Source organism: Calonectris borealis, chromosome 4, assembly GCF_964195595.1.
Source record: "Calonectris borealis chromosome 4, bCalBor7.hap1.2, whole genome shotgun sequence".
In the NCBI taxonomy this organism is placed as follows: Eukaryota; Metazoa; Chordata; class Aves; order Procellariiformes; family Procellariidae; genus Calonectris; species Calonectris borealis.
In genome coordinates, this window is record NC_134315.1 from 62482403 (window position 1) to 62506067 (window position 23665).

At 44.2% G+C, this 23665-nt stretch overlaps 1 protein-coding gene across 17 annotated transcripts in view; it reads right to left on the reverse strand.

The window, feature by feature from the left end:
* Positions 1-23665, reverse strand: part of ADGRL3 (adhesion G protein-coupled receptor L3) — a 272261-nt gene that overhangs the window by 97715 nt on the left and 150881 nt on the right. For 9 of the 17 annotated variants that reach the window (XM_075149833.1, XM_075149835.1, XM_075149829.1 and 6 more), the window contains 2 exons: positions 3648-3953; positions 1345-1448 (listed from right to left, as the gene is read on the reverse strand). In XM_075149833.1, the coding sequence (XP_075005934.1) occupies positions 1345-1448; positions 3648-3953 (410 nt within the window). The remainder of the gene's footprint in view (positions 1-1344; positions 1449-3647; positions 3954-23665) is intronic. The other 8 variants (XM_075149834.1, XM_075149830.1, XM_075149840.1 and 5 more) reach the window with 1 other exon arrangement.

Here is a 23665-nt window from a genome sequence, read left to right on the forward strand (position 1 = left end):
TCATCAGTGCAGGCTACTATTTCCCTCTGTTAATGGCTAACAGCCTAGCCATCTTCACCGAGCAGCAAGAGGTCTCAGCTGCCTGGATGAATTATGGCTAGAGTAAGTAATATTAACCCCTCCAGGATAAGTACGTGGGTCATAAAACAAGAGCTGCACAGCTGCTAATGCCAGCAAAGGCAGTCTTTATTAATCAGCTAGCTGAGCGTATGGCAGGAGAGCTGCCCACCCTCCCCCGTGGGACAGAAGGACCACGAGCTTTGTAATGGCTGCGCCATGTCACAGCAGCCCCACGTTAATTGATGTCTTCCCTCATCTTTGGGGAGGGACGGGTATAAATACAGATGAAGTGAGATAGGGATGATCAGAGGTGTTCATGTTAGCGACTTGCAGGTTGTTGAGCCTCGGTTAAGATGGGGGATAGGGAGGAGAAAGCCAAAGAGTCTTGTCTGTAGGGTCACCCCATCCCGTTCACCAGCGAGCACAGGCTCTCTGGGAGTGCAGTGCTGCTACCGTGCCGCAGCACAGCTAGCCCACAACACTGGGACTCGCTCGCTCTGGCTAAAGGAGTGAATAAATCCCCACAAATTGCTATAATAAGGATTCAGCCCACAGACTCTGTGGCGTAAACACACATCTGGTCTCTGTTTGTAATGAAATCAGCTCAAAGCACCACTGTGCATTAATAACAAAAACGTTCAACATATTGCTACCAAATAAGCTCTGCTTGTCTTGAACTTCTATTGTCACATGTTAATGCACTTTTAACACTGATGAATGATGAAGTGCTACAAAACATTCATCAAGGGACTTAAGAGTCAAAAGATACGCATTACTGCGGCATTGTTTTCTATTCCATCAGTTCTTTTGCAATTTGGGCAGAAGTTAAAAACAGAAAGTCAGAAGTGCAATGCAAACATTTCATATTGAGCCTGTCTTTCTTTGGTAAAGATTTCTCAACTACGGGGTTTATCCTGTGCTTGCGTGGCATGAGAAAATCCTTGGAGATGTATGAAAGGGAAAGTTTCCTCTTGCAATAATTCAGTATTTTCCATACGTCTACCCACCTCCTCCTCCCTCTTCCTCCTTTTCTTGCCACAAACAAGAACTGTCATTCACTCTAGTTTAACTCCACTCTCCAGTCCCTCTCCTTTGCCTTTCCCTCACCCTCTTTGCCTTAATTTCCATCAGATTTTTACAGTCTTGCTTTTTCCTTGCAATTTCTGGCTACTACTTTATGCGTGACTTTTGGTCACTTTGGGTTCCCTGTTGTGAAAACCACCAGGGAGCTCAGGAAGGTCAGTGCGTAGACTCGGTGTGGTCAACACACAGGAAGGGTTTTACCTTCTGAGTGATGTGGTTGATCCAGGGAGAAGAGCAGTTGCTCAGATCAGGTCCTTGGGGCTCCCAGATCCCGTCTGGTGCAAGACATCGGAAAGTTGCAACACCTGGAAGAGGAAAGCCACTGTGTTCAGTGTTATCAGTTGAATTTCACCCCCAGGACACCATGTCACAGGCTTCATTCCACAATGACGGACACCTCATGCAAAGCCTGGGAGCTTATTAGTGCTCAGGACCTCGGTAGGACACTTCCGAGTCATCTCAGTGTCCCAGTCTCCCATCATCTTAGTGCTTAGGGGCCCTAAGACATAAAAGACCCATGAGGTAGTGCAGGGATATTACCTCCATTTCGCCAAACGGAGACTACGGACAGAGGGCTTTGCCTTAGGCCAGGCAGGAAAGCTGCCAGGGACTAAGAAATCGAAGCTGGATCTCAAACGCTGAGCCAGCATCTTGAGTGCTCTGCCCCACCACTGGTGCCCCGGGATCAGACCCTGTGCCTTGACTTCCTTGCTGCTTTACAAAGATTTTACTGCTCTGAATCATCATTAAACAATTTGGGTGGAAAGACACAAAAGTTTAAATGCTACGAACGCCAGGATGTAATGCTGGGCTTTACCGCCCACCCCCAGCCATTGACAGGGACTTTAGAGGAGAGTTTTGTTTGGCAAGGGCTGCCCAGATCCCTGCTGCAAAAGACAGCAAAGCGCCTCAGGTCCTTCCAGACAAAGAGAGATGCATCCAAAATGGTGCAGTTAAAGATCTTTAAAAATCAAGAAAGCTGGTACACGTAGATTAAAGACTCTGTATCCTATAAAATGCTCTGCCCTGCAGAGCCAAACTTTTCAGCAGAGGAGTGAATTACAGGCTAGGTCTGATGGTAGCGCCGATTAAAACCAGTGAGAGTTTGCTCATGCCTTCAAAGGGAGTTGGAAGAGGCCCACTGCTAATATACCACAGCTTTTAACAAGTCGCATGAATCACTGAAATTAGAGATGGGAACGGCTTATTGCCATCCCCCATCAACAAGTTGTTTGTGTTTTTTTTTTTTTCCTTAGCTCTTTTCATCCAGTCCTTAGCTCTTGTGCTTAGAAAAGGGCTCCCTGCATCCAGCCTTCATTTTCCTTTTTTATCTTTTCTTTCCTTTTTCACAGCTTCAGGTCAGACTACCCTTTCCCCTCTCTGGGAACACGATACATTTTGCATTAATTTTACCAAGTGGGGCTGGGAAAGACAGCAAAAATGTTCTTTACCTATTCTCACCACTGACGTCTTTCCATGCCCCTCATACTTTAATGTATATTTTATCAGTCTGACCTCACCAAATTCAAGAGAGAGTCAGTATTCGTATACACAGGTGTGAATGGCTCTCCAGGGCAATGGAGCGGAGAATTAACAGCGAGTCTCCTCTGCAAGCCAGATCCTTCCTTATCCTATTTTCAGGCAATTTCCTCCACTTCCTGATTTCTTCTTGGCAAGCGGGTTTTCAGGACTGGACACTAAGACTAGCTCGAAAAATAAATACTTTTGGAAAACTGCATTTGTTAAAATACAGCAAACTGTATGCCAAATACAAATATGCCAAAACCCATTCTTCATTTGACTGTGTTTTAATGTGGACAGAAAATTTCCAAAAGCAACCTTTTGGAAGAAAACAATTGGGGGGAAGAGTAGAAGAAAAGGAGCAAAATTCAATAAACAATAAACCATTTTCAAAAGATTTGGCTTTGTTTTCCCCCCTGCTTTCCCTGCTGATCACACTGGATGCTGGCTGCAGTTTGGAAAATCACTCACGCTGGTTCAGGATCTAGGAATACCTGTGCTCCGAAATGCTGGCCACGGCCTCTGAAATGCAAACAGTGCAGCACAGAGCTTCAAGATGTAAGTTTTGTTGATTTCCCCCGCCCCCCGCAAAACAGGTAAAGCATCAGCCAGCAACACATCAGTCAATGAGCCGAGGGGCTACGAATACCAGCAAAACCAGGAATAATACATAACTTCTGGAGGCAGAGGCTCTTACAGTGCATCAAGCTCAATCCCACAAGGTCGCTAGCTTGTACTCCTTCGGCCAGGGCTTGGGATGCTAAAGATCCTGCACAACGTGCTCAGCATATTGAGGCTTTGGCTCCAGCCAGCTGCTTGCCATGCCTCACCCAAGGCAATGTAGACCTGAGAGAAGGCATCAGCGTGCTCCACTGATGAAAGCACCTGTGCCACAGGGGGCCATGGGCAACCTGGCTGCACGCTCACAACGTCCCATGGGCAAATGGAGATGGCTCGCTGTGTCCTCCCGCCCCTCGACTCACCTATTGAGCCCATGGGACACGGCTGCTTCGCCACCTGGCCCTGCCGAGTCCGAGACCACATAATATCACGGGCTTCCATGGGGTCGCAGCTCTCCGCGCCGGCTGGAGGCAGCTGGGAGGAGGCGGGTGGGAGGTGCGTGGTCATTTCGTCGGGGACATCAGCCATGGGTGATGGTGTGCTGGTGCTCCTGTTCCTTCTGCCCGAGGCCGAGGTGGTGGTTGGGCGGCCAGTACTGCTGGTGGCCACCCGTGGTGTGGTGCTGGCGGTGGTGCTCCCTGGGCCCAGAGCCCCTGATGTTGATACTCCTGAAACAAAGGCAGAGCTGATTAAAGAGAGAAGGAAAAAAAGCACTCAAGCCTAGGTCCTGAGGATGTCCCCTCTGCTGACTGCGGTGGCCTGCAGGGTGTAGTTGGAGCTACAGCTAACGCAAGGCTTGCTGCACAGCCACCTTTCAGAGAGAAGCTGGAGCACACAGCGAGAGAAGCACACAGGGGGGTAATGACTGCTGGAGCACAACCGATTTTCCAAAAGCACTAGCATCTGATGAAAATAAAGCAGCACTTTATGCCCTCACCATTTTTCTTCCTGGCATTTTAATGTAAAAATCTTATTTTCCATCTTTTAGGGAACACCTAGCACAGAAGAGCTTTTAATTTTTTAGTGTTGCTGAAGACCCAGCTGGTTTGGACAGAAAAACATTTTCCATGGTGTAATAAAAAAAAAGCACATCACAAATCTATCCCCAAAACAGCAGTGCACAGAGGGATGAACGCAAGGCTTCAGAGTCACAGTTGCTCTGTGTCCAGCAACACGAATTGGAGTTTCTACATTAAAGACAGCCATGTGTGAACTCCAGCCTACCCAGAAATTAAAATTAAATGTGAGAATCACCCTGTCGCCCCGAGGAGCAGCCTCTTAACTATCCAGCTGTGTGAGCAGGCTCTGCCTGCAAGCTCCCGAGAGTGGAGACTCTCCTCTCTACTAGGTCCAGTGAAGCAGACCACACTCACTATTCATGCAATATTAGTTATTAATGTATAATGATATTGCTGTTACTGGAGTTCATTCAAGTCAACCTATTTCAAGAACAGAGATGCCTGCCTTTAGTGTAAAATAGGAGTTTTTCCATTCTGAAAGGGTTTTTTTGTTATTTAAGTAATTTAAGCCTATGGTGCTGTGAGCAATTCTCCTGTCCCAGAGTAATCAATAACGTGGCAGTTGAAGCACACACTTGCTCTTGTTTTAGATAATTTTACTCCAAGCCTGAGACACCCTCTCCTCAAACTTTAAAACTCAGCAGCATCATAAACATAATTTTCTGAGGGATCAGTATTTTTCAAGAAAACATTCAGTTTAAAAATCCCAGCTCTACCATCCCTCGGAAAATGGGATCTTCTTCTCCCCCAGCCTCCAAAAAGGTGCCGCAATAGGCACTAAACCACCTGAGCACCAGGATACTGATCTGAAATCAGGTCTCCCGAGCTCATTGATCAGATTTTCCAGCCTTCTTGTGCCACGTCCCTTCCACTATGAACCCTGGGTTTGAATCCAAAAAATACAATGCAAAATCCTGCAGACATTGACAGGTTTCTTCCGGGTTCTGCTCAAAGCTGTGCTACATCACCAAGCAATGGTTTCCATCTGACGTTACAGGGAGGATTAAAATTTGCAGAGAACTTCAGCAAATATTATCTGTTTTTACTACAGCAGGTCTTGCCATGAGTACATATTTTATTTCTTCACAATAACGATTAGCCTGGTAGATAACAATCTGCAGAAATTTTCCCATTTACTCATGCAATAACAAGTTATTTTCCATTTGCAAAATTACCTATGCCGTGCACTACAGGCACAGAGGTATCGAGTAGATATAGCCGATGCAGTTTCAAAGCCAAAACTAGCAAACCCCCCTTAAAATGATTCTTACAGTAATTTGTGAGCATATAGAAACACATACTGAGCACCCAGGAGCTCCCCTTGATCCGCACACAGGGTGCTGCATTTTTGAGCCTAGTTTTCATTGACAATCATTGAATATTTCACGGCATGTTGTTTTTGGAATAGCTCTGGCAAGTTTACTGTAGCAGCTAGGCACAAGGGATTTAATGGCATTTTCCTTTAGCCGTAAAAAAAAGAGTTGTTTTATCTTTCATAAACCCCTTGGCACTAGTGTCAAAATCTCTTTGAGGGCTTGTTCTTTCAACTTTTTTCTTGTTCAACTGGGCTTTCTTGCTACTTTTAAAAATAAACACCTCCGCCATTTACATAGGACAAATTATAAGAAGACATAAAAGAGCTGCCTCAAAGTGGCCTAGCGGAGTGAGATGGATGGGATACCACTGAACTCAGCTCAAAGGTCTGATTATTCAACGAGTCAATTTGGTAATGAGCTCCAGCGAACATGATCACCATGCTAACACCACCCAGTTTCACCAGCCCCAGGCAGCACCGCTTGCCGATTTTGCTCACACAACTGTGTGCCTTAAAACAAAGTTAATTGGTAAGAAGGGAAAGAACAAGAGATCAGGATCATTTACATATAAATGATTCTCAAATCCAAGCAAAACTATGAAGAGACTGCAACCTGGGCAAAATTACCTAAATCCTACAGCACAGAACAGAGATCAAACCTCCAGTTAACTCAGGCTGCCAATAAACTGTGAATTTTTAACTCGGGGGGAAAAGCAGCATTGCAGCATCACTTTAACAGAAGGATTCTTCAGATAATACTTCATAATACAATCTTTGCTCATAGACAAGCAATAACCTTTAAAAATCATCACACTATTACAATCAGAAATGTATAATCTTGATTATTTTACTTTTACTACTTGTTTTTACCATGCGTTGCCATATCAAGAGTTTAAAGACAGCTTTTGGGTAAGACTCAGTTTTTACTCCTAGGCTTCAAATCCAAAACATTCATGAGACTTTGCATGGACCTCGATTCCATGAAGCACAGCGCTGGGATAGGTATTTTCACAGTGCTCCCAAGAAAGCAAACTGCGGCTGTGAAAACATCTCTTCCGCAGAAACACCCCAAAGTGATACTTCACTTTTTTCTTCCCTGCTCTATCTAGAGAGCTGGCACTAATAGCAAAGATTAACTTTTGCCATCATTCAGACTAGAGCTGCAGCTATAAAAAAAACCCCAAACATTTCCAGCATCCACAGGGGAGTAATTGCAACTCCCAGAGGAGCCTCTCTCTACTCCCGGCACATGGACTAGCAAGAAAAAGAAATTGGGAGTTTTTTCCCTTCTTTCTTTTATTTCCCAACCTTTACACAGAGCTCAGGCCTCTGGAGGAGGAATTTTGCTTGGTGGAAGGAAAATCGTGGGAGGGATTTGCTCATAGGGAAAAATCTTAAATAAATAAAGGTCGGTCTGGCTGTCTGTCTTTCCCGCCCCCTCCCCATTTCCTTCCTGTCCCTTTTCCTGGCCTAACATGACAAGTGCACAACTGGCCTAAGACCAGCACTTCGTATCTGCCAATCAGGAAAATCTGGCATCCATGTCATCTTACCTTCTGCTCTGCTCACCTCTTCCTGGTGCTCCCAGACATGGGAGACTGCTTTTCCAGATGACTCTGACCAGTGTTTTCCTATCATAAAAGCAGCTTTGATTGCAAGCAAGGCTATTTGCAATCACTACCAAGCTACGTTTTCTCTCATTTTTTCCTTTTGGCACCTAAGTATCCAGCCTATCACCCGGTGTACTCAATAACTGAAAATACTTTTTAAGAGATGTCATGCATTTTCTGTCCCATGAACGAAGATAACTGTGTGCCCCTCGAGCAGAAACTGCAGACAAGATTTCCTGGGTGAGGTTTGCTGGCTTTTGCTAGGTAACAGATGATAGAAGACATCCATCAAGCTCTCCCCCGGGGGCTGCAATCCAAAGGTTTAGCCTGATGGCTATGTGCTACAAGCCAGTGTTCACTCATGTAATTGGAAGGAGAGGCCGCACTCCAAGTTTCGTGCACAAGGTCCAAACAAACCACGATGACTTCACTTTCCAGTGAGTTTTGCGTTCCCAAGCCTGACGCTCAAGCAGACGTGCCGGGGCGCCGGCGGCCAAGAGCCCGTGCCTGCTCCCTGCGCTGCAGCTGGTGCAATGCTCGAGCAACTGAGGTACAACTAATCTGAGCAGTTCAACATCTTTGGGAGGATACAGCAATCCAAGTGCCCTCTTGAGCACGTCCGGGCTGTGTTCACATTTATTTACACACGTCGCTGCCGCGCTAAGACAAACGGAGCATTGCTGTTTTCTGAAAGGCTGCGAGAAACACAAAACCTGAAGCTCCCTTCCTCCCTCTCTGCTAGTTTTGCCCTTTTCATATTTGGTAACCACATCCTTTGCTTACAGCATCCCCTTTTATCATTTCTTCTTCTACTGAAAGATGGTGCAAGTTGTATTTACATAGCAAATAAGAAGGTTTAGGCACATCTTGAAAGAAGCAGCACAAAAAAACCCAAACCTAATACAGTTGGAAGATTATATCACAGCTGTTTTTCTTTTCCCTGTCACATAAATCTACCTCATGGGAATTAGTTTTCTACAGGCATTTTCAAATGCATTTCAGAAGGTTTTCTGAAATCCTCTAAAAAAAAAATTATTATTTGAAAAGAAATATATTCCCATTTCCTTTTGCCTTTTTTTTGGGTGGCTTTTCACCGAACCCCCTGCAAGGTGACAGAAAAGGATGACTGAAGTCAAGGAGCACCTAGGTTGAGCCTTGCACACCCGGTACCATACCTAAGAGCTGCATAACCAGGTATCCATCAACCTGTTAACACACCGGTGGATTGCAACGTTATACCGAGTCCATGCCGCAAAAGACATCACCCTCAAAACCATCTCATGTTGGATGTCTGCTGAAAGATCAAAAGCCACATGCCGGTGCCACCCAGGAACAGTGGGCTGGAGAATCAACGAGGTGAGATTAGCCCCTAAATTACATACAGCTCCTTCCACATGTTCGAAAGAAACTATGATTTCTTTTTACTGCAGGCGAAGGCCAAGCAAGCCTCACATCAAACATCTGAACAGCTCTCCCCTGTGCTCACACACGCCGTTATTTGGGGAAGCTGAGCCAGAATTGTGTGTGAACATAAAAGTTCACACTGCTTTTGGAGAGGTTGGGGTTGTGTTTTTTGTTGTTGAAGCTTTATTGACCGAGATTTACAAAAGGCTTGCAAAAACCATTGGTGGGAAGAAAAGATTAGATATGTGATGGCCCTAGAATGTTCAACATGGCACGTCTTCAACAACACAACTGCATGTAGTCCTGCACCCTGAAAAAGTCATATGAAGCATGATACATAGATATATAGCTCTTCTTTTTCCTCCCTCTTACCTATCGTCTGAAATAGCAGAGGAGGAGGATGCTACATCTGAGAGAAGAAAGGTCCATTCCCCTGTAGACTGCTGACAAATGGAAAAACCCTTTCTGGATGTTTTTTTTCTACCTCTTCCACTAGGGGATCAGTTTTTGTGCCCAAGGCTACTCTGCCCACATGTGACTATTCTGCTGGGCCTGGGCAGATGCTGTGATGGATGTGGGCCAGATGTTGAGTTCCCTGTACTAGGGGGAAAGCTACAGCTGTGGTCCAAGACATGGTGCAAACTCAGCTGTGTCAATGCACTTCAAGCTGGAATCACTTAACACACTGTTTTTTTTCCTCTGAATCTTTTTTAGCATTTAAGATTAAACAACAAAAAACGAGAGCTGAAGTGTGCAAATTCATCACAACAGGCTCAAGTCCAGTCAATCTGCCCCAACTCATCCTTTCTCACTGCACCACAACTCTCAGCAAGACAATTAATACATTCAAAGCAGCGACCACATGGGACCAATTTCCAACAGGCAAAAAATATGTCTACCAAAGCCCTTTTGAATCAAAACTTTACATTTCTGACAACGATCAACTGTTCACTACACATGCCAGATTGCTATGGAAAGGTCGTTTTGTCAAAAACATTCTAGCTATTATTGAAAACATCCAGGTTTCGCCTGAAAAAATAAGAACCCAAACAGCAGCCTGGCTGTTTTTTTTTGTGAAATATCAATTTTTATGCTTTTGCGGGGCTTTTTTTTTTGTGTGTGTGAGCACTTAATACTTTTTCTGGCTCTCAACAGCTCTTAGTGTCAGGTCCCCAATTTAGTTATCATTTGAATAAAAGAAGCTACTTTTTTCTTTTCTTCTTTTCCTCTCTGACCCATTCTTCTCCAAGAAATTACTGGATCCCACTTAAAATGTGTAACTTCAGAGACATCAGACAATGTTTTAGCTGTCATTAGCACAGGGTTACAGCACATCGGCATATCTAGCAGTATCAGGAAATTAAGTGGTACAGCACATGAGCATCAGCTGTTGTCTTCACCATGGTCCTCTTCTATCAGAAGACAGTTCCTAAAGTCTTAGCTCTGTTTTCCTACCCAGGACGTCTGCCAAATCCACCTTCATGAACCTCTCGTACCCTTTGGCGCCCATCCAATGAGGGCATTAATGCCATATTGCTCTTCCCTTACTTTGCAACTGATTCTAAACGTTCAGGCAGAAATTTAACTGGACCATCATGCACGAGACATAAAAACTGAGCATTTTTTTCAACATCATGCTGTAATGCTCTTAGAAATGCAGATAAACTATGCCCATAGGAGGCCTGGTAAACAGGAAAAGATTACAGAAGATCTGATCTAATAGACAGTAGATCAGGATTTATTATAAATAGACTAATCTAATAGGTTTGAGAGTTCAGTTCAAGTGCTATTTTTAGCCAATCTACCTTCAAATCACTCTAGTTCTCAAAAATACTGTCAGATGTGGTTGCAGTTATTTTGAATTTCTGGATTTGAACGTAGAAAAATCTGACTACTATTCTTTTTCAACCCACATGTTATTTCACATGGAGGGGGGAAAAGCATACATTCTCTTTTTAAGGGCACACCAGCTGCATATTATTACTGAATGTATGGAGTGAACTTCTAACCTCCTAAACTAACTCTGTCCCCTGGCATGATTCACATCCATCAGAGCCAGTGGTGCAGATCTTATGCACTGTCTTCCAACCTGAATCCTTCAAACTCTATTAAAGAGAAGCCCGGTGGGAATTCCCCAGTATCCCATTGTTAGAGAAATCACTTTTGATTTCAGTAACAGGTGCTGTCAGTTTTTCATTCAGACCATGTTAGAGTACAGACACATGAGCACTACGCGTACAGCTTCAAGAGATTTACTGGAGGCTGAGATTGCCAGGTTTGCATTTTGTTTTTACCTTTTAATTAAATCACATGTATGTTTTGTCCATGCAAGCTGAAACATACCTTTTAGTTTCTATGCAGAACAAGCACATACGTAGCTGCTAAGAGGGAAAAACAATTTTTCCCGTCCATTTGGCAATGGATGTAGCTTCATCTAATGTGCGTTTCCTGCCTTTTGCCTGCACTTCTGCATCTTTAATTGAACAACTTGCATGCGCTCTGCAGAGGCAGTGCCAGATGGAGCCGGTCCTTCTCCAGCAGTTCTCCACCTCTGCATTTGCAATGAATGGAAGCAAGTGCAGGAGTCATAAAATGACTATTCACGCCCTAGCATTTTCTGATCTATCCAATCAACATGACGAGTCCTTCCGAGGGCCAAAGGCAGTCAGCTTATACCACCATCTGAAACATTTCTTCAGTTGCAAGCTACAAACACAGCTTTAATAAGAGAAAACTATCATCTTCAAATAGTCTCTGTTCATCTGTGTGTGTAATATTTCCAATCTAGATGTTAGTCAGCAAGATGGCCAATTGCATTCGGATAAATGCCTTGGACTCTTTTAAACATATCATAATCTGCCTGTGAAATGGCTGGATGGTTGCTTTCCAATTTGTGGAATGGTTCAAATGCTGTAAATAAAAAAGAAATTGGACAGCTTTCAAAAGGACAGATTAGACTTTTCAATTCTCAGTGATTCGGTGCTTTCAAGCTACACTCCTGTGATCGCCGAATTAATATTAAAAACCTGATTGTGTTGTGCTGTTATCTTGAGGAAGAGGGCATAGTACAACCGAACCCAAGGAGACAACACACTGGAACTACAAGAAATCAGCCCCCTGGCCCCACAGCACGCGCGTGCGCAAGAGGCGTGGGGGCAGAGGTGGGTGGAAAACCGCCTGGCCCCGCTTCCTCCTGTCTTGTTTGGCAGATTAAAATCACAAAGGCTGCTTTTTGCGTTTACTGTGCATCTCCCCCCTTACACCATGTGCACCGTCCCTCAATCCCAGCTGCTCTGAGGCCCGGGATTTCAGTTCCCTCCCGGTTTCGTGTACCATTGCTGGGCTTCCAAATCAGCCCCGATGCCCAGTGTTTTAAGTGCAAACACGCTCTGTGAGTGGGCTGGTCAGCTGAAATCAAAGAGAGGAAATGGAATAAACCACAAAATATCAAAGGTGGAGTTAGGGTTGCTTATACCCTTGCTAAGATTGAGTTCATTAGCATGCAGGTCATACTGCATTCCTAAACATGAATCAGAGACCTGAAAGCAGGGCCTGCAGTCTGTACAGTAGATGTTATACCCGTACTGTACTTTTAGCATCCTCTAGAGCAACAGGAATGATAAACCTGCCAGCAAAAGCTCACCTTTTCTCTTTCACCAAACCTGTCTATTTTCTCCTCTTGCTACAACCCACTGGTTTTTCAAACCTGATTCAAAAAACCAAATCCTTCTCCAAAGCCGCCAAAGTGATTTCTCTCTACAGGGCACTCTCTCCACTCAGTCTCTGACTGCATTGGCTTCTATGTTATTTATTTATTCTGTTTGTTCTTGCTCCCATGAGAAAACAGCCTGAACTATGGAGAGAGCTGACCATTGAAACCAGCAGAAATAGAGAAATGCTGAGAAAGGCTGTCTCTTCTCATCCTTCGAGCATTCTCTGGTGCACCTTGGTGCAGATATGCTGTCAAGACCCCTCCTGTAAATCAGAGGGCAGGCACGGCCTCGGCCTCTCAGCCACATCTTGTTTTGGAGCTCAGATTAGCTCAACCCTCTCCCCAAACCTCCCAGTGGCTTTCTGCCCCTGGAGTGACAGGTGGAAGGGAGGGAGGGAAGAAGCCTGGGCTGAACAGAAAAAAAATCTTTCACATAAGCCAACCCTAAGAAGCTGACAAAACTCCATTGTAAGAATATCAATATTCAGCTACGTTCAGAAATAAAGCACTTTCCCTGACAAACCATAAAACGCTGTTTAGCTCCCTTCCAAAACTCTTTATTACTTATGTGGAAACATCAATATTTTGTAAAGCTCAATTCTAATAGCTGTATTCATGTTGGCTCAGGGATCTGCCTAAACAATGCTTAACTACAGGACTGGTGTCTAAATTTGTTTTGTAGATATCTGATGTTCTGTGGAAGGCTTTAACAATGAGAGAGCCATTAATATTATGAAAAACACATTTGCTTCAGTAAAGCAGATTTATAATAAATAAACAAACTGTGCAATATAGAAGACATTTTAAGGTGAAATGAACTGGGTAACACTTTCAAGGATCTCCCGTTTTCATACTAGACTTCGGTACTTATGGACACAGGCAACTTGGTACACTATCAAGTCCATGCTGATGTCCTAACAAGCCTGGCGTGCAAGCATCCCTCACCCGTGTCCCCGAGGCTATTTTTTCGTTGAGGAAGGACACTGGGGTGCTGGTAGTGATGCTGAATATGCATTCATATGCCTCAGCATCTCAAGGAGATGGCAAAGATCTCCAGCCTGAAGGCTCCACGGCTGGAGGCATAGCCATGGCTAGTCATCTCAGTTGCAAAGTCACAGCAGAAGGCTGAGAGGTAGGAAGGAACAGCATCCAAAAATCAAAAAAGGAGGTTTAACCTAACTTGTTTGGCTCTGCACCATTAAGGGCTACCAGCTCTCATGCAGTCGGCTTTGGCCGAGACATAGTTTCAAATTCTTACCTGACGGGTTGATGACAAGATGATAATACATAAACCCAAGGTGGAAAGACCTTCAACGCTGATTTCTAGCTTTACATCTGTCAGCTTTCAGATTATTCTTGTTAATGGCTAGTTCGGACCAGCACATTGCAATGTAAGCATGTTTTTTCTTGTGAAGCAGAGGAATTGACCTTGTAGGACTTTGAATTGGGCCCACAGAAAAGATAGACATAAAAAAACCTACAACAAGATGAATAGTAGTGCTGAAAAGGAATATATTTTAGGTCGAAGCTATATGTCTGCCTCCCCAGGTTTGGCATGTGGTTTTGCATGCAGTCAGGTGCTAAAGTTTATGTGCCCAGGGGAATTACTGGTCCAAACCAGAGGCACCAAATGCACAGAGGAACATCCAGGTGCTGCTGTGCCAGAATAGGGATTTTCCATAATGTACTCTTGGCCTGGAAGCCTAAACTGCACCTGATCCACCTGGGCTACCAACAAAGGCGTTGTAGATCCCCACGAGCATCAGCAGAATTTGAGGAAGTTGGAAACTGGTAAAGAAAAGCAGATAGGATGACACAGAAATGAAAAAAGTAAATTGTATCCTTTAGAGATTTTTAAGCTGTGTAATCTCCTTGCCTTTGTATAATATATACACCCATAAAATTAAGTACTCATGTTACTGCAAAGCATAAATGCGGTACTTTGAACAAAAGAATCATAAGGAAAAAAAAAGATACATATATTCAACATGTAAAAAAACAGGAGAGAGAGGAGAGACGAGAGAAAGTATGACCTGGTCCAATGCATGTATCTTACAAAATGTACCTGCTGTCTAGCTGAATGTGAATGTATCTTCATATGACTGCAAGATTCAAAAGCATAACAGAAAACCAGGAGAAAAAAAAAAAAGTAGTCAAGCAATTTGTATCGGACTCGGAAATACAGCAGAGACCCTTATATACTTACAGATATTAAGTATAGGATAAAACTACTGCTACAATACAGGGCTAAAGAGCTGCTGTATGCTTCTAGCACACAGTCTAAACCTCATTTTACAGCTCTCACAGGTAACATAAAATAAATGTACCAGTCTACAGTGATTATTAATTTTCTCCCTCTTCAGCATCAAATATGTTGAAATGTTTTTGTTTTGTAAATATTGTACAGCAGAACATTTAGTACATGTGTTGAGACCTGTAATGTTATTAGCCTTGAGCCTTTCACATTCCATGCATGCATCAAGAAGTTTCAACATTTTGCAGGGAAGAAGTATATTAGTTTTTCTAGTCACTGCAGTGCTTTACAGGTACTAAAAACCTCAAAATCCCTAATATTTTACATTATCCAGCCAGAACTCTCATTTTATAATAATGCTAACCCAAAATCTAGTTCACTTATGTCATCAAAAGCAACTCTTCTTCCATTATCTTAAATGTAAATGAGAAAAAGCATGCAGCTGAAGCAGACAGAATAATTTATAATGAGAGGAAATCTGTCAGGCCAGGAATACTAAAAAAGCAGAGTGTAACACTGAACTCATTTGGAATTGAAGGAAATAACAGACTTTCTAGTATGGTGGTCAGGCTTGAGATGGGAAGGGAGGAAGGTCACCTATGATAAACCCTCGTGGTCAGCACTAAATAAGTCAAGAAATGTTTAAACCTTCATATAAGTATTAGATAATTTTTTTTTCTTAAGAGGCTACAGCCTGACTGACCATTAATCAGAGACCCAGAGTTCATTGGCATGCCAAGCTGGAGCCGCTCAGCAAAACAGAAATTACAAGTATAAGCACGGCAGTGGCAAGCGGCTCGCTCGCTCTGTTCAGCTGCTGTGGAAATTCTTCCAAAGCAGAGAAAAATGTGACTTTGCTTGAAGAGAGAGAAAAAGAGAGAGATTTGATTTAGGAATCTGAGTTAGCCACTGTACGGACAGGAAAAGGTAGCATCAAAAGCCGTTCAATTTGCCCAAACCCTGAGGTGCTCTTTGGAGGTGCCTCACAACACTGATGACAGCAGGAGCCTACAGATTCCTGCAATGCCATCGCCTTCACTGTATCAACATTTCCATGCCCGAGCCTCGGCTGGAAATCGTGCCACCCAACAGTCAACAACTTCTGACTTTGTCTCCTGAAAAATGCAGTGTCTCTTACAGCAAATCTCTGGGACACAAAAGAAACTGCAAGTGTCTCAACTATTTCCTCACCTTTCCTTGAGGTGTTTAGTTGGTGCTGGGACAGGCTTAAGCCTTTCCACAGATAACCAGAAAATCCAGAACTACAGTATGGATGCTAAGAACAGACTGGTGGGGAGAGGCAGGGGAAAATTCCACGCCAACCAGGCAACCCAATGTCCTTATTTTCTTCTCCTCCTGCAGAGGACATCGTTCATCACAGTCCACAACACATTCCTGGGAGGTGCCGAGATGTGCCAAGGATTACAGTAAAACAAAAGGAGGATGGGGAAAGCTTTGATCCTCCTGTGTTATTGTACGAGGAAATTGCTGGCTAAGGCAAAAGAATGAGCCCTTCTCTTGATCCAGGTTATTCCCCAAGGAATCTCCTTCTGCAAAGTCTGAAGCTCAGACAAGGTATTGGACTGAAGGGACCACTCTTCCCATCTTCTGCGCCAAGCTCAGCATGTCCACGGTACATTTCTGAGAACAACATACAACTCCCTAATCCTCTTGGCAGCAGTCACTTTTACAAGGTCCGTCCCCCTGGCCTACAAGATGCCTCTCCAAATTAAGCTGTTATTTTCCCTTATTAAACTTCATATTTGAGCTAAAACAGCGACACTGATTCAGTTAAACCATTGCTGTCTGCAGCTCTCGTTCAGAGCAGAGCGCACAGAAATCTCATAGAGACCGAGATGCCTGGTCAAACAGACTCCAACGAGGCAACGGGTTGTAACTAAGGGAGATGCAACTTTATTTCAGCAACATGCATCGTTTCCAGATCCAGGCAGCAATGTGAATTATGCTTCCCGGCTGAGATTTTGCCTTCAGTAATAGCAGCTTGAATCCTGTACTGAAGAGACTCAAGAGCATCTCTAAGAGCAGCCTACAAGACACTGGTACCTATCGGGGCATGCTGACCCAACACTTATTTGCCACACATGGCTTTCAGCCCACCAGCGGCTGCTGTTTTGGGTGGGGATGGGGATATTTGTCCCCGAGAGGAGCTACTGTTCACTGCCATTTACCACCACTGAGGGAAAGGGGTGGAGATAAGGAGAAAAATCAGCTCTCGATCCAGCCAACTTTTAAACATGAGCAAGCACTCACTTGATAACAAATCTCACTAAGCAACTTAGGCTGAATATGGTCTAATAGAAACAAAATTTTAAGTGTGTGCAAAGAAAGCCAAATAAAAAACATAAAGAAGGAACTGAATTAGACTGGATATTAGGAAAAATTTCTCTACTGAAAGAGTGGTCAAGCATTGGAACAGGCTGCCCAGGGAAGTGGTTGAGTCACCATCCCTGGAAGTATTTAAAAGACGTGTAGATGTGGCGCTAAGGGACATGGTGTAGTGGGTATGGTGGTGTTGGGTTGATGGTTGGACTCGATGATCTTAGAGGTCTTTTCCAACCTTTATGATTCTATGATTCTACGAATCTAAAAGCAAATGCCAGATTTCTTTTCTCTCTTGCACTCTGAGCAAATATTGTTCAAGGATATTTGACAATCTGTTTGCCAGCTGAAGCGTGCAGGACTCCGATAACAACATAACAGAAAATTATGTGTCCCTTTCTGTCAAGCTGAGACAAGTCCACGCTGTGGTGTTTGCCTAAACGAAAAACAAAACTGTAGCAGAACTGACCCAGGCCAGCCTGAGAGCATGTTGAATGAGATGGGACAGAGCTGGGGAACAAGGGAAAGAGGACGCAGAGGGTGTAAAATGAGAAGGAAGCCAGGCGCAAGGACCAACCTGGCTTAACAATTCCTTCCTCCTACAATTAATATTAAGTTGGGCTTTTCTAGGTTGCTTTTTCCTTTTCGATAGTATCTAAATCTTAAAGCCCAGCCCGGCTGGATGAAAGCAGTATGAGCTAAGCCAGTGTCACCGAACATTTTTCCTTCTGAGACAATTTCTCTGCAGGGATCCTCCAAGTGGGAAATGCGGTGTTAGATTGCCTTCATCAGCCAACAGAAACATTGCGCCGGTGAGGCCGAGCCCTTGCAGGTGATAGGATCCCTGCTGAAATTTCAGCCTAACATTCAGAAATCCCCCAATCTCCCTCTTACCCAGATTTCTCCCCCTGCACATTGAATAAAATCTCATTCACGTGGAACCTGCATTACAGCTCTCTGGGCATGGTGCTGGCTCACTTCCACTAAAGGGGATCTTAAATCACTATTTTTAGCTCTTTTCCTCATCCTGGGTCAGTTCCAAAACTTATCCCTGCCTGTCTCACCTGTCATTGCCTACAAACCATTTCTACATCTGCCCCTTGAGTAACGAGCTGCTCCTTCCAGTTTTATTTCTCCATTGTTTTCCATTTGCTTTCCTTTCCCAGAAGAGCCTCTTCTGGCCAACACATCCTGACCTGGAGCTTTCCTCAGCCTCACACCCGTCTCTCAGCTCTCTGTTCCCTCAACTCCAAAACCAAGGATATTCCCAATGCCAACAATTTTGGATACCTCCTTGACTTGACATCTAACCTGCACACCCCCAAAAAAAGTCCAGTGGCCACAACTTACAGTGTGGGGTGGTGCATTCAGCTCTCATTTATAATTTATTTTAAGGATTATCTTGGGATGAAAGGTACCTTGGAGATGCAGGATGTTACCACTGAGGGTTATCCTATCGCAGAGAGGAAAAATTAGACCTGAGAGGAGTGGGAGATGCTCCCTCCTAATGCTGCAGTGACCATGTCCAGAGGACATGACAGCAGTGGAGGAAACCTGCAGCAGCTCCATGGGTTCACCGCGGCAGGAGCTCACTGCCACTGTTGCTTGCCCACCAACTCATTCCCCAGTGCTGCCATGGCTGCAGGGCAGCCCTGGAAACTGGGGCAGCCCAAGAAAGCCCCAGATTAGCTTCAGTGGTATTTTCTGTTCGAGTTGGGTCTCGCCCCTCGTCTGCTGCAGACCCCCTGGGAACGCTGAGGCTTGGCTGCTCTGTTAGAGCCACGAGGTTTTATAAATTGCTTTTCTTAGGTGCATCTGTGCAGGAGGGACACCTGTAGGGCCCTTCTGCCCAGCACTGCGGATCCTCAGCACACGTCTCAAATTCTCCTGACAAACCTTTTCATATTCCAGGTAGGGGTCTAATGGACCGAAGGAAGTCCACCTGAGCACCGAGCACAGATTAAGCTTGTAATGTCCCAGGTGTTTTCTAACATTTATCAACATCTTTCCTTCTGCAGAACCCAACGCAGCAGGGCTTAGGGAGGGGAGAAAAAAAGCCTTCTTTCTGGCTGATGTGCTACATCCCAGTGGTAATATTTGCTGAATTACCACTTTCTCCATGTTTGGAGAGCCATAACTAGCGGGCTAATGCTAAAATCTGATTGCAGGGTGGAAGCAACATTCATTTCCCCACCCCCAGAACCGCTAGATGAACTAGCTGTGTTTGTGTGTATATATTTGCATGTACGCTTCTTCTACCACAAAACAAATTACAATTAGAGTTAACCCCGCCTGATCAAACAGTACATGAAACAGGATGTGATAGAAGATTTGCACTCAGAACACCTGTCTCAATTCTTTAAAAGTGATTTTTTTAAAAAGACAAGTGAAACCAAAATTGATACCCATAAAAATGTTTGCGATTTGAGCTTCTTTAAGTTAGGTGTGCTCTATTAGAACTGTAGGCAAAGACCTGGTTTTACCAACAATAACCGGGCATACTAGTAAAAAAAGTAAATATGAGACACTCGATCCTCTAATAACCGAACTTGAAGCCAAGGGCTTCATAGGCCAGAACACATTTCATCAAACAAAACTTTCCAATTGATTACTGACAAAATAACAGGTATATCAGCAAAATTTCCCATGCCGCCCATCTCTCCCTGCCACCCTGCCATGCAGCAAGAAGGGAGCACAACAAAGCCCTGTTTAGACCCTCCTTGTTGCAGGGGCATCCTCAGTTTTCCTTGTGAAATATGTACTCAGTCCACACCGTCCTTGGTGGCCAAGGTTAGGCAAGCTGTGGCAGATGCGCAGTCGGCCCATGGCGCGAATGATGGTAGGTAATGATTTTGTGAACACGGCCCATCATTTGGTCAGTCAGTGGGAGACACAGATAGGGATTTGTCTTACTGCATTCATGTGGAGAAGCTTTAGGTTGCAGGAATAGCAGCTGGATATTTATTCCAGGCCTACGATGCTGGAGGTAGCATGAGGTGTTGGGGAAGACGATGCCATTGTACATCCAACATATCACAGCATCCTCCAAGAACTCTCAAGGTAAAGAAAGGCCCATTTTATTCCCAGGCTGGTAGGCCAAGGATGGAAAGAGCTACGGAGAGCTAGAAAAATATTCCAGCCCTTGAAAAATGGGGCAGTTACCCAAACATTGTCCTGAGAACGTCAACAAGTTGTGACAGAGATGTGCCGAGAGAGAAAGAGTCAAGTGTGTGCTCCTCGGGGAGCTCCTGCTCCATGGGTCAGTGAAGGAGCTCGTGAAGCAGGCACAAGTTTAAACTCTTTTGTTGTTCGAAATTAGTCCCTTTGAAATATTATAGACCTAACCAAATAAAGAAAATTCTTTGGGCGCTGAATATTTAGAAAACCATTGTCCCACTGAGAGCAAAATGGCAAGCGGGATGCAAGAAGAATGGCCTGTGCCCAGCAGTAGGGATTGAGTCCTGTGCAGCCTGTGCCCTTATGAGTGGGTCAAGCAGGACTTTGCAGGCTTCCCTTTCCCTTAATTTTTCCACTTCATTATTTTTCCCACAGGAAAAAAAATATGCAAACACAATGGATAAAACATTTAGGTCAAGACTGTCGTAAACAGGATCCCAATGTTCGTCTCTGAACGAGTGGCCTAAGAAAGCAGTATCTCCCACTGCCTCAAAAAGCACTGGCCTTTTGAGTATCAGGTTATTTAGGGGTCTCAGTCTCACTTTCCCTCTGGGTTTCATCTTCCCATAGCACAGGCTCAGTACATAGGCTCCGGAGTCCAATCTAATTAAGTTCCACATGTGAGGCCAGATCTAAGAAAACCCTAAAAGAATAAGGCCTCCACTTCACTCAAGCTAATTGGGAAATCCTGAGTGCACCTTGCTGAGCACTGACTGCTATATTTACATCACACCTCAAATACCTATAATTTCCAGTAAACCACAAACATCCTCTTCACACATCTCCATGATGCTCAATTTTGGCATGTGCTCTTCCGAATCTCAATCTGGAGGTATCCCTCTCGACGGCAGAGGGAACCCAATGGATGGTTTAGCCCATCACACACAAATGGCTCAAGATGGCTGAAATCCCTCCCATGGTTTGCTGCCTCTGTACACATCTCTTTGCATTTGCTGGACAGAATTAGAAGCAGGGCCAGCCTTTATTACGGTCAGGTTAGATTAGTGCTTGTGGTTAGAGCAGTGTCTCAGAGCTAAGGAACACCGGCTTCAGATTTGCTCTGAAAAACCTGAAGAGAGCCTGTGCTGCCCTATTTCTCCCCACTCACTGGCAAAGAGCCCCACGACAGCCTACGTGTACCTTCTGCCTCCCACGTCACTGTTCAAACTTCAAATCGATTGCCTTTGGTGCTCGAAAAAAAAATCTCCTTTTTTATCAGCTTTTGAACAAGTTTCACTGCTGGAAATAGAATTTTTATCCATGTATTTCTGAAGTGCTTTGCACGATAGACTCTATAAATCTTCAGAAAACACTATGTGAAATGGAACACTGATGAGTTTTGTATCTGGAACTGAAAGGGATTGATACTTTTTGAAGTATTTTGATTTGTCTTTTTTCTGTAGAAACTATATTAATTATTAGTAATAATACAAGACATAACTTAAGGAAACAGATTACCACAGACTAAACTTGTTAACCTGGTAGTGCAGAGCATGGCAGCATATAGTCCCCAATTCAGTACAGCTTTTAAGCCTAGGTTTAAGATTATCTAAGCCAACACTTAAGAGCCTAGCATGGGCTGAACTCATTTCCCAGCCACAGACCCAAAGTTTTGAACCTTCATTTGCTCACATCCTCCCCAGGAGATGAAAAAAAGCCAGATCAGCACCAAAAGATGAGGCAGGATTAACACAGGGATCCAGCATCTCTCCCAAGCAGCGTCTACCTATCTACCCCAGGTCGCATTACAGAGGACAAGAGCGTATGAAATGCATTTTGCTATATACTAGAGAACAAATGAAATCATATATACGGGATCAAATGCTGCAATAGCATAAGGCAGGTCCTGCTCTATCTCTGTGCCCATCAGCTCAGTCCCAACAACGGGTGAATCAGACTTAATCTTTCACACAAACTCCACCAAACACTGTTTCAATTGAAAAAGGCTTAAGGTAAGATTTACTTTTTTCCATACAAGCTCTTGCCACAACCACTGTCAAGATACTTGCATGCATTAAAACATGACAGATACTAAATCATGAAGTGTGTTACATTTCTTTTTAAATACAACTAAGCATTTCTATGAAAGGGACTTTTACCATCCTAAATTTTAATTCAGCTCCTGTTTGCCTAAAAGAGGCATCTTCTCCCTCTGCAGTTTCACTGTGCTACAGCTGCTGAGGCTACCATAATACTACACGCTGACACATCGATATAAAGCTAAGTGCTTTTTTATATATACTTACGAAAAAAAGGATCAAGCTTTCTGGAACCTTGTTAGCTACTCTTGTTTGTCCTTTCCTTGCACTAGAAGTAGATCCTGGTGACAAAAAGCTAAGCAGTGCCAAAGGTCACAATGCCACAGAGAGCAATAGGAAGGAAATACGTAACAGAAATAAACTAGTCTCTTAGTGAACAAGGACTCTGTTTCTGAATAAATGTCGTCAAGAGGAAGGAAAATCTGCGATGAAAACCAAAGTTTTATAAAACATAGCTAATTTGCTAAATTGCCTCAGAACAGACTGTGGTTTTTTTTCTGAACATTTCCATGGAGATACCAATGTTCCTCACATAAAGCACTCTAAAAGCCAATAATATAGTGTCTGCTGCTTTTGCACCTCACCGAGACACCCGATACACAGCACTTCTTGACCTGTGCTCGTCTTCCAGGTGCTGGAGGTGACGATCCAACCTTTTGGCTGTTTGATGAGAAGAGATCCGTGTCCAGTTGTTGCTATTTCCAGGTTTGTGATTTTTCTTTCAGCTGCCAACAAATTTTCAAACATATGATATGGCGCAGATCTTGCGGTTTGGATTTCCTCCAGCACTTCGCTAACATCTGCCAAATTCCTGTTAAATCCAACACTGGTTGATGAGCACTTTCCGACGGTGTGAAACTTAATGCAAGTAACTAGTGGAAGCTTGGGAGCAATTAAATTTTAATCAGAGGTAAGTTCAGTTTTCTGCATTGTGAGTTATCTCTAGTGTCTAAATAGCTAGTATCTATAATAATCCTCTTCTCCTCTTGTAATCAGCAGCATTGAGCCGCAGAAAGGGAGAAAAGTAACAGCTTAAGAAGTCCCCTTCCCAAGAAAGCCACCCACCGTATTAATAATCTATGCACCCTTTCTCTCTGACATGCCATCTGTATCCCAAATTACTCAGTTGTGTTTTCCAGGTGGATCCAAGCATCTGCCCCTCTCCCAGCTGCCTCTCCTTGGTCTCCTGCCCAAGATGGTCTCTCGTGCCCAGCTCCGCTGGCAGGGCTGCACGCCTTGCTGCTCTCCAATGTATTTTAGGCCAAAGGAGCAAGGCTAACGCTTCCTTTTGAAATCACGTACAGCTTCCTTCCACCCTCCTTCCAGCACGTACCAGGTCCTTGAGTGCGAGCTGGCTTTTGCCTGGGTTCTTGGCTTCTTCCTCCAGCAGTGGGACACTCCCAACCCTCCTCCAAATCCCTTCTCCCTATGGGCTACGAATTTACAGATCTCCTGCCAAAAGCTGCCTAATCCACAGCCTTCCTCATCCTTGTAAACATGCAGGACGAGC